Raw genomic sequence first — 12208 nt, 5'->3', positions numbered from 1 at the left:
CTGTGCAGTTTGAATGTAATCAAATGTTTAGCTTCTCATGTTCAGGCAATTTACTAAATTAGACTATATGTTTTCACAAAGCATACCAGGATTCAAGCAAGCAGTTGAAGTTTGTCATGCTGTTCTTTCATTCTGCACTCTGACCTCACTGACAGCTCTGGTATATCAAAGGGTTGCACACCAAAGTAGAGGGAGACAAGCAGCTTCCAATCAGCCTGTAATTAATTTATTAGCGATTCATTTTTTCCCTCTAAATTACTTGTTTATTAAATTTCAGAAATGTACACTATGCAGTCAAATCGGCGCAACTATTGGCTGTGAAATCAAAGCTTGCATCAAAACTTATCATTACCACTGTGCAGTTGAAGATCGAGCCAAATTCATTGAGAATCTTGACAGAGGGATCTACAGGTACTGAACCGGATTGTTGACAGTAATTTCACATTGATCTTCTGGAAGACTGTACTTGATTAGTTTGTTTCTAAGAACTCTGTTGTCTGAACATTTCAATTCCCAATACATTTCAATTCTTATTATACTGTGCTACTCATTGCCATCACGACGTGTTTCAGATTTTATTATCACTGACACGTCATTCAAATTGTTGTTTTGCAGCAGCTCTAAGTTAGAATATAAATAGTGCAGAAAAAACAGACTAGCAAAGTAGTGTTCATGGATTGTTCGGAAATATGATGACGAAGGGAAAGTTGCTGTTCCTGAATCATTGTCTGTGGGTCTATGTCCCTGATGGTAGTAACAAAATGAGGGTCCTTAGTGATGGATGCTACCTCCTTAAGCCACTCCCTTTTGAAGATATTGTCAATGCTGCAGAGGTTTGTGCCTATGATGGAACTGGTTGTGTCTATAACCTTCTGCAGCCTCTTCCAATCCTGTGCATTGGAGCCTCCATACTAGGCTGTGATGCAACCAGGCAGAATGTTTTCCACCATGTATCTGTACAAATATGAAGAGACTGCAGAGACAAAACATTACCAGTAAACATTGTGTTACTGAAGTGCGTCACAGTGTGTTCCAATTATATCACAATTTTGCTTGCCGTGGCATCATGTGACAAGTATAGACAATTTGCAATAAGTAGATAATATGCAGTTCAGTATGATCGTACAAAAAAATTCAGTGTCCTATTTTTAATTTGTATCTTTTATTTTTAATTTGTATCTTTTAGCTAATGTCACTGAATTTAAGTGTTAGGATGAATAGCATTTGGGAGCAATAAGGAATACTTGTTTTCATTAACTCAGACATGAAATATCAGTATGAAAATCATGGTACAACTTAAAACCTTCATTATGTAATCACTGGGGTATTATTTGTAGCTCTTATCGCTGTTCTGTATAATGAAATGATTGCGTTGGAAAAGGTGCAAAGGAGATCTATCAGGATGAGATATTAGGCAAGTGTTTTCCTTGAACAGAGGAACCTGAGGGGGTACCTGATAGACATAAACAAAATTGGTGGGCAGAAGTGTATAAATCCAGCGGGCTTAGATATAAAGTAAGTGGTAAGAGATTTAAATGGGATCCCAGGAGGGTGGTTTGAATGTAAAATGTAATGAAGATGGAGAGGAAGAGGCTATCAACATTTATTTATCAGGTTAGGAACTTGGTTCTGCAGACACAGTGAGCTGGAAAATGTGATTGGTACCGATGGAGATTTTTTTTTGCGTGCGTGTGAGTCTGTGCGTCTCCGTGCACGTGCGTGATGATGTCTTTTTCATGGCTTTTTTACAAGGCGCAGAGCGAGAGAGAGACTGCGGCGCGCCACTCCCCACACAGACATTTTAGCAGTACTTTTCCCTTTTTTATTTTACGAGGTTGAGTTGCGATCTTGACACTCAGCCCGGCACGGATGGAAAGCATACTCGGAAGCGGACCCGACTGGTTTCGAACCCGGGAACTTGCCATCCTGTCACCTTTAAACCTCCTCGTTCCCCCCCCGCCCCCCCGCCATTTGAACTTAAAAGCACCTCTTCTGGTGTTTGACATTTCTACTCTGAGGGAAGGCTGCTGACTGGCTTCTCTGTCTATGCCGACCTCCACCAGGACTCCCCTCAGCTTCTGATGCTCTTGAGAGAGCAACTTTTCCTTATTAATCATACTCTGTTCCAGGTAGCATCCTGGCAAACCTCTTCTCCCTCTCCAGTCCCTACAATGGGCTGTGAAGATGAAGATGTGTCTCTACCAAAGGAAGCATAAGGTGCTCATTCTCTCTGTTAGCTGCGGGTTATCCTTGGTCAAGGTGTTGTACCTGCTTAGGCCTCCGATTGTGGTCATGGAGCCATGGAAGCAGCTGGTGCATATCACAAGTCCTGGTTATATGACCATTGACCTCAGACAGACAATCTCTGAAGAGTATTAATAATGGCTGGGGCCACGTGTCTTGTAAAGACACTGCCCAGAAGGCAATCGGAAACCATTTCTGTAGAAAAGTTTGCCAAGAACAGTCATGGTTATGGAAAGACGATGATAGCCCCACGTTGTACAACAGAAACGAATGAACAATAATGGGGTGACTTAATGTGCGGATTTCCAGTGAACTATGGATGTGGACCCCAAGATCCTCTGTGTATCAATGCTACCAAGAGGCCCACCACTAACTATTTTCTTTCTTCTTTCTTCCTTGTTTGTAGCATCAGGGAGGAGGTTACAGAATCCTGAAGGTCCACACTGTACAAGTTAGGAACAGCTTCTTCCACTCCATTAGATTTCTGAATGGTCAATGAACACTGCCTCATTATTCTTTTATACTGTTCCTTTTGTGTAATTTATTGTCATTTTGTGTTTTTGCACTGCTGCTACAAAACAACAAATTTCATGTCATTAACAAGAGAAAATCTGCAGATGCTGGAAATCCAAGCAACACACACAAAATGCTGGAGGAACTCAGCAGGCCAGGCAGCATCCATGGAAAAGAGTACAGTCGACGTTTCAGCCAAAACCCTTCGGCAAGACTCATGTTGTTTGTCAGTGATAATAAATCTGATTCTGATACTGCCAACAGCTCCACCAAACTTGCTATCATCCGCAAGCTAGCTTATCTGACATTTCACAGCATTGATACATTTCCAAAGTAACAGAGGTCACAGCACTAATCACTGTGGAACACCACTGGTCATGGACCCCCAACCACAATAAAAGCCTTCCACTCCTGTCTTCTCTGGGCATACTATTTCTGAATCCAAACTTGCATTTTACCTTAGATCCTATGTACATTTATTTTCTGAACCATCCTACTATGAGAGACCTTATCAAATGCTTTACCAAGTTCCACGTAGATAATGTTCACTGCCTTGCCTTCAGCATTAGTGTTACTTTGTCACCTACTCAAAGTAAAATCATGGCCTGCCCTACACAAGGCCGTCCCTTTCCAAATGGCCATAAATGCTATCACTCAATATCCTCTGCTGTTAGGCTTAGGAAACTAGACCGATTTGCATTTGTCTGCATTTAAAATCACTCTTCTCATTTCCGTGAATAAACAATGTTTTGAGAATCCCTGATGGAGACATTTTAAGGAATTATCAAAGGATTTTTAATTTAGAAAATTGAAAGCAAAGAATGAGTGTTGTGTATAATTTTTAAAAAACTTTTGTTACAGGCTTTACTGTAAAAATCACAGTGGAAATGATGAACGAGATGAGGAGGATGAAGAAAGAGAAAGTGTCTCACGTTGTGCAAGGGAGCAAGAAGCTGATCATCGAGAGGTACATGGAGGGTGTGGGTCATTTGCATGTAATAAACATTAAAATACTCTGCTCTGGAGGAAAAGAGATTTCTTCAAATGAAAACTGCTTGTCTACAAAACAAAACGAGTGTTTTGTTTCACCACCCTATATGGTGTGATGGAGCTGCTGTGGAGAATGCCTTCCTAGCAATACTTCTCCTTGTGACTGATGTTTAAATTGTATTCTTCAGATGAGTGACACTGGTGAGAACTACACTTAGCACGAGGGTTAGAAATGGGAAGTCATGACAATGAGGCCCCAGTGGTGCCAGTTACACCAGCTGATCATTGTCACCATCTTAACTTCTGTCTTGGGAGTTAGACAAGGACATAGGCTAGGTAGCACTAATTAATAGAATTTTATCCAGATTTTTTGTGGAAATTAAAAACCCTAGATTGTGGCAACTGAAATATCACTTAAATCCTAGTTTATTATTGACATGTGTAATGTTTGATGAGTGGAGTTGCACGTAAGTTTGATTCTGTGTTGTGCTGAAGTTGATTTTGGCACTGTGGTCTGGGATTAGTAACATATCTAATGCATTACCCTAGGCATGGGAAGTAAATAATTGCGCTTCAATGGTTTAGTTGCTGACAAACACATCAGGACATAGAGAGTGAATCTGCAAGGGGCCTGTTTGCCCAAAATGAATATCCAGCCTCTCAAAGCCTGTCATTGAGTTAGCAGATGTGTGCAAGAGATAAAAGCTGGCATTCATGTTATCACTACTGATAGATTAGTTAAATTTCAAAACGTTATAAGTAATAGTCATTTTTTGTTTGTTCATTAGGTCTTAGAAGAGGTATAGAAAAATGCATTCAAATTCCTTCTGATTAAATGGATGCCTGAATCTCTAGAGGTAATCTTGCATGTTGAATGGGTTGTCAGACAGATTGCTATGCCAATAACTTTAGCCAACTGTTCTTTTTTCCCCTTTATGTTGAACAGAAAAACTGAAAAAGGAGCCTTGGATACAGAAAAGTGCCAAGAAAATGCCTGTGAACTGAGTGGAAGTGGCTGGTATATTGTGCTTAAACTGCTCATGGGCTTGTGAGGACCTTAAAAAAAATCCAAAGATCGTTTAAGAACATATTTTATTCTGGCAATACTCCTCATTCTGAGGGGAAATATAGTGAAATCGCCTAGCTAATATACCTGCTTTTTTTCTGGAATGTTCCAGAAGTGGATTATTAGACTATTTCTATTACATCCTTCTGAATTTGTTTTAGTGAAATGAACTATATGGGACATGTTGCCTTGCCTGTACTCAGCATAATGAAGACTCTAAGAGGGAACATGTATATGTGTTTTTGATACTTCTGGAGTTTGAGTTTGAAATGAAAATCTCCAGCCCAGGACTGGAATCAAACATTTGCAGCACCAATATCTGATTTAGCACTCAGTGGTTTTCAAGTTTGTAGTTCTAAACAATAAGCATTTACAGCTTTTGATGCAGCTGCTAACAGTCATCTGTTTAGTGAAATGGTCCAAATGTTAGTACTGTCAAAACTAGGTATCAGGCTGTGGATCCAGCCGCTTCTTTACACAGCTGTGAATTGAAAGCATCTCCTAAAGTTGGATTGGTAAAACTCAAGTGTTTGTGGACCTAGTTCTCGTGCCATCTGGCAATAACTGATTTTAAAAAAAACAGAGGAGACAAAGAATAGACAAGACAGTTTCCAAGTTTTGATATCTCCACTTTAGAAGCACGAAATTTATCCAGTTTTTATTGGGCAGAGTATAATAAACCTTCAGAAATTATTGACTATATTTGCTATCTGATCATCCGCAGAAGTCTAATTAGTCATTACAACTGGCCTAATCTCAGCGAATGGCATTGATGAAATCATGTTTTAGATTAGATGTTGAAATCAGTGTTGTATTTTGCTGCAAATTTGAAGATGATTTTGACTATTAAACAGCATTTGTTAGGTGTATGAATTCCATGTTGGGTTTCTTTCTGTATTTGTGATTTTCCTTAAAATTGAGTTGTATAAACTGTAAAAGTTAAGACTTCAAATTAAAAACAATGTTAGACAATTAGTTTACTTCTAATTAGAAAGCAGTGCTAGTTCTGCCTTTTTTTTTTAACCAATACATCACCTATATTGATGTTAGAAGTGGAAGCGAGACAATTTGAGGATAGGTTAGTATCGGTGGTGGATACACTGCACCAGACTCTGTTTCAGTCTTTTTATAGTAGGTGGTTAGGTGTTAAACAAAATAATATTTTTAAAATATTATATATATTATATCTGTCCTCAGTGTTTAAAGGTATCTGATTTCTGATGTCCCTCATTTTCAAGTGTTCTATATGTTCAGATGAATGTTTTACATGTTAATTTTACCAGCAACTATAATTTTTGACCATATGTTGTTGGTCAAAATTAATTGTGCTTCTGGTAAATGCTTTAATTTTCCTTAGTTGCTTGCGCTAATATTAGCAAACACTTAGCTGTGATTTTAGTTTTCTTTTAAGCTTTCACTTTAGAAGCTTATAAAATATTCCATGGTTTTCTTTGCCAAAACAGTTGGAGGCTATTACTTTTTGACAAGCACACAATGGCTGGGATAAGCTTGGTATAATTTTAAATGCTGCAATGGCAGCAATATACTAAGTTCAAACTTCTAGTGCATATTTTACAAAGACAAATGATTGTAATAGTACTGTATTGGAAGCTTCCCTCTGCATCATACAGGGGTGGTGGTATTGGTGACAAAACTCCACATTGCCTGCACTTTCATTGCATATTCATTTCATGGAACAGAGCAGACTAAAATAGGGATCTTTGGACTCTGAGCAAATCAATTCTTAGCCATCTCTTTACTTTCTGTATTTTTACCCCAATTGGTACTATGGGCCAACTTGGTCAGTGGTCCTGTGTAATAGGCAACTCCAGAAATGACTGTGGTTTGACCATGATAATATTTCCTTTGGATCAGCTGAAGAACAACACTTTGGTCTTGCAGTAAATATGGCTGTTCCTTCTCACATCTCACTCACTCTAATCCCTGAAGGGTCATCTCAGAATCAGGTTTATTATCATTGACTTAGATGATATGGAATCTATGTTGCAGCAGTAGAACAATATTTAAACTCAGCATTGAGCAACCATATTTATAAAGACATAAAATTACCTTAAGTAATGCAAAAAAGGAAGGAATGATGAGTTGGCATGCATGGACCATTCAGAAATCTGATGGAGGGGAGAAGCTGTTAACATGGAATATAGAACAGTACAGTACAGCACAGGAAAAGGCCCTTCAACCCATGCTGTAATGCTGAACCAATTAAATTATAATTAAACGGCCAACTAAATTTCTTCTCTTTGCACAATGTCCATAACCTTGTGTTTCCTTCACATTCATGTGTCTATTTAAATGTCTCTTCAAAGTCCCAAATGTACTTGCCTCTACCACCACCCCAGGCAGCACATTCCAGACATCCACCACTCTGTGTATTTAAAAAAGACAACTTGCCCCTCGCATCTTTGAAAATACTCCTCCTCACCTTAAATGTGTGCCCTCTGGTATTAGATACTTTAACTCTTGGAAAAAGATAGTCTTATCTACTGTATCAATGCCTCTCGTAATGTTAAAAGACCTCTACTATATAGCCCCTGAGCCTCCACTGCTTCAGAGTAAACAGCCTAAGTTGGTCCAACCTTGTAATCCAGACAACATCCTGATAAATCTCTTCTGTATCCTCTCCAAAGCTCTGATATCCCTTTGAGAATAGAGTGACTAGAATGGTATGGAATACTCCAGATGTGGCCCAACTAGAGTTTTATAAAGCTACAACATTATTTCCAGACTTAAGAACTCAATTCCTCAACTGATGAAAGCAAACACTGAGGGTTTTGCATTTAACAGTGTAATGTCTCTTTACATTTGACCTACCAAAGTGCAACACTTCACATTTGGCTGGGTTAAACTAAATCTGTCTGTATCCACAACTCCAGTAATCTTCATATCATCTGCAAATTTACTAACCCACCTATCTACATTTTCATGCAGGTTATTTATATACATCACAAACAGCAGAGGTGTCAGTACAGATCCATGCAGAACACCACTAATCACAGGCATCCAGCTAGAATAAGTCCCTCTGACCACTGCCCTGTTTTCAATGGGCAAGCTTATTCTGAATTCAATTGGCCAATTCACCATGGATCCCATGCATCTTAATCTTCTGGATGAGCCTCCCATGAGGGACCTTGGTAGCACCTTACTGAAATCCATCTAAACAATATCCACAGTTCTGTCTTTGCTAGCTTGTCAAAAAATCAATAAAGTTAGTAAGACATGACTTGCCCCACATATGGTTTTCCAAATGATAGTGAATTAAATTGAACAGTAGATGTTTAGACTGTCTCTTGTTGGAATTGATCATTGCCTAACCATTCAGTGATGTGCTTGAGTGCTGCCTGTATATGTCAACTGCTTTGTTGAGGAGTTGCAGCTGCAACTGAATATTCTGTAATCATGAGGAAACATTTCCACTTCCAACCTGATAATGGAAGGAAAGTGATTTTTAAAGCAGCTAAAGACGGTTGGGCTTGGATGCTCTTCTAAGAAACTACTGCAGAGATGTCCTAAAGCTAGAATCATTTTGGTTTGACCTCAGCTATTGGAATGTTTCCTGGGGCTTCCTTAATGCCACTGATAGATCTGCCCTGATATTGAGGCAAGCATCCCCATTTCACCGAAGAAATTCAACTTTTGCTCTTTGTGGCAGGTTTGATGAGTGATGTTGGATACTGAAATGTACAATCCATTTGTATCCTTCCTAATTTTAATGTTGCTTTATTGAACATGGAGGAGTGCTGAGGGAGGATAGTGGTTAGAATCATAACCCATATTTTCTGTCCTTGTTCTTTTAATATCTAACCCATTCTAAGTTGTACTCTCTGGCCCCTAATCACACTGTCCGTACCCAGTTCCATTTCACTCTCTGATTTCTCCCCATACTATTTAAATTACTATTTAAAACAATGAACTCACTATCTTCATTCTCTGAAATATTCCACTCTTTAAAGAAAGCACCTTACTCATTTTCACAAAAGTTATTAACAGATTATTGCATTGAAGCAGATCTATTTTCAACCTACAATTATTTTTTTTTTAATTTATTTGATTATTTTAATTGTTTTTAAATGTTCTGCTGATGTTGGGAAACAATCTATTGCTCTTTGCCCTGTTAAAAGCCTTTTGTAATCTTGGGCTATTAAACTGGAGAACTTGGATCAGTTAATGAGTCAATCTAAACCCCTTTGCAGCCAGTCTGGCCATTGCCCTGTCAAACTTCATGTTACTTGTCAATTCAGCCCAACACTGCTGTCCTTAAAATTTGTCACTTAATACCTCATCTATTTGCCATTTTCTTGGCCTGTTTTTTTTATAAACAGAGACCAATCTGCTTCTCAGTCTTACTATTTAAAGTGTAATTATTTTCCCTATTTAATTTAACTGGACGTCTATTCAATCATCATCCGTATAGTCCTAGAGTCGTAGAGAAGTACAGCACGAGACAGGCCCTTCGACCCATCTAATCGATGCTGAAACCATTTAAACTGCCTACTCCCATCATACTCCCTACCATCCATGTACCTGTCCAGACTTCTCTTAAATGTTGAAATTGAGCTTGCGTACACCATTTGTGCTGGCTGCTCATTCTACAATCTCACGACCCTCTGAGTAAAGAGGTTTCCCATCATGTTCTCCTTAAACTTTTCATCTTTCACCCTTAACCCATGACCTCTGGTCCCACCCAATAAAGAATTCCAACAAATCCTCTTGCATCCTCTCGTCAAAATATTGCCTTTTCCATCACCACTCCCTGATTTTTGTCATCTTCAACTCTGTTCTAGCAATATTAGATCATGTAGCAATACAGCTCAGGAACAGGCCCTTCGGCTCACAATGTTATGCCAAACTAATTCAGCTCGTATCTCAACCCCCTTTGTCTGTGCTTTATCTCTGTTCATTCTCCCGTATTCATAATGAATCGTGGAATATATTATTTCATGATTCAACACAGCCTTATGAAGCAACACGTCCATAATCCTCTCAATGAGAGTAATCTGCCTTTTTGTTGATCTCTGCATGGTTTATTCTCCTTAACTTTGTGTGGCACTGTTTTAGCTTTGCTTTTTATGTAAGAGGTTTGGGCCATCTATGAGCAATTTGCATTTGTTAGATTTCTTCTGTCATAACGTGTTAGTGTTTAATTTTCAGCCATTGTTGGAAGCTCCCCTATTTTGTCTAAGAGTTGATGAACTTGCCTCTCGCAAGAGGTTGTCTTGTATTTTGCTGGTCCCTCTGACAGAAGGTCCCTTTGCCCCTTCTAATGGACAGGATTGACTTTCCAGTAGCTGTGGTGGAAATCACAATCTCTTTATTGTATGTTCCAGTATTACCGATGAGTGACACATTGAGACACAAAAGAATTAAAGAATATATCCAGATGCTTGAGATGCTGTCTGGTGAAATATTCCAACCACAGCATTTGATATTTGAAGTGATGGGATGATGTAATCAGTTTGAAAATGAAAATGCATTGAACTTTGAAATTCCATGCAGAGTAATTGCAGCAGTCACATTGTCTCACTGTAGTTTGAAAGCTATGATTTATTCTTTTTCCACCGAGCAGTGTACTCCCAAATCATCACTGTCAATCATCTGCTAATGAAAATTGTTTCCTCCTCTTTACCCTTGCTAAGATATGGTTTGAAACAGTACCCACACAATCCTGCAAATAAGTGGAGGAAATATGTATTTTCTCTTCCTGTAAGATTGGTATTCCTGGAAACTTTCCTATTGCATATCTGGTAATAATCTTCAGTAATGGCAAAACTGACACCACAGCACTACACCACCTTAATTCAATGATTAATATCAACTGGAGAATAACTAGCTGCATTTTGCACCCTGCAGAATGGTTTACCACAGTTCATTTTGATCTTTGTAAAGCTGGAAGTTGACTTACTTGCCAAAAGCTAATATCAGAATTTACACTGGCTATTTAGACGTTGCACTTCAACGGAGGTTTACATTCAATAGACATCTAAGTGCCTTAAACATGAAATAGGAAGACTGTGTTCACGTGGGGTGAATTTGGGCTACAAATGAATCATTCCACATGGGTGTAGTGAAGTTTCTGGTTATCTGAGTTTCCATATGATCCTTTCCAACCCAGACAAGGGAGAAATTTTTTCCTGTTGACTTTAGTACACCTTCCATGAGCTGAAACCATTTCAGTAGATACCATTATTCTTCAAATGCAACCTGAATGGGAATTTAATCATTATTTTCTCTGCTTTCACAATGCTTGCGGCAGCTTCTGATATCTTGCCTTGAAAAGAATAGATTTACATAGTTTATCTTGTTCTGTAGAGATTTTGACACCTCTGCTTCAAAGAGACATCAGTAATCCAGAGCTCTAATATAACTCCAAAAAATGCAGTTCACATCTCAAGGAATATTTGAGCAGTTGGAATGGCATGCAAATTTAATTGGTTCACTCATGATCAATAGGGAAAGGCACTCCTTGGTTGGTCTATAGCCCCAGATTATAGACTTTGACTTTTGTTTTTCTGCCTTCTGAAATGGCTAAGTAAGTTACTAGGTTGCATTAAAATACCAGAAAGAAAACTGCAGTGGTTCAGAATCAGGCCCGTGCTTTCCTGGCAGTTGGGATGGGCAGTAAATACTGGCCTTGACAACAGCACCCATACTCAGTGAAAGTTGACAAGAGATGGCTTCAAGATTTGGAAAGTCGACTGACGATGATGTGTTTGTAAGGTACATTATATCCATTCATGTTTTGATATTAAACATGCAAGTGGCCTTACCACAACCGTGTACAGTTAATCATTTAAAAACTGCTCATTGATTAGAAAATTGTTAATAAAGTTTTGGTCTAAATCTTAAGAGTTGGTGTGTATGGCCTGGTTACACTTGAACCAATATTTGAAGCCACTAATTTTCTCATGGTGAATTATCTATGGAGTGTTTGGAAACTTTCACCTTTGTTCCCGAGACTATACTGTGTAGCATCTGTATTAGCTGTAGGTCACTCAGAGTTGGAAAAGCTTAATTAAAATCTCCAGCATTTTTACTGTTAAGTAATTGTTTAATAGTGATTCTGTTTGCATGCAATGATGGAATGCTGAATCAAATTAGGACTGAAACTGTAAAATATTTACTGGTGTCAGATATTGAAGCTTTGAAACCTTGTTGAGATAAAATTGCCTTTGACATTCGATAAAATGCACCAAAAATGTTACATTCCCACTTTTATGTATTTAGTATTCTCAGTTGAAGTATCATCATGTAACTTTTTTTGCCCACAACACTTGTCAATGAATGTTTTTAATAAAAGTGTTTCTGCCTTACATTGTTTTGCTTATCAATGTGGTACAGATTATAGAATTTAAATCCATCCCAGAACTGAGTTCTAAT

The 12208-nt window shown here is 38.4% G+C and overlaps 1 protein-coding gene across 4 annotated transcripts in view; it reads left to right on the top strand.

Annotated features, from left to right (window-relative positions):
* The window catches only part of phf6 (PHD finger protein 6), a 90666-nt gene extending 78531 nt beyond the window's left edge, over positions 1-12135 (top strand). For 3 of the 4 annotated variants that reach the window (XM_063061206.1, XM_063061208.1, XM_063061207.1), the window contains exons 10-12: positions 278-411; positions 3619-3724; positions 4536-4604. In XM_063061206.1, the coding sequence (XP_062917276.1) occupies positions 278-411; positions 3619-3724; positions 4536-4553 (258 nt within the window). In that variant the 3' untranslated portion in view covers positions 4554-4604. Of the gene's footprint in view, positions 1-277; positions 412-3618; positions 3725-4535; positions 4605-4693 lie in introns of those variants that run through there. The other variant, XM_063061209.1, reaches the window with a different exon arrangement.
* Positions 12136-12208: the final 73 nt, after the last annotated feature.

Source organism: Mobula hypostoma, chromosome 10 (genome assembly GCF_963921235.1).
Source record: "Mobula hypostoma chromosome 10, sMobHyp1.1, whole genome shotgun sequence".
Lineage (NCBI taxonomy): Eukaryota > Metazoa > Chordata > Chondrichthyes > Myliobatiformes > Myliobatidae > Mobula > Mobula hypostoma.
Note: the sequence above shows the minus strand (reverse complement) of the source record. Positions and strands in the feature narration are given on the sequence as shown.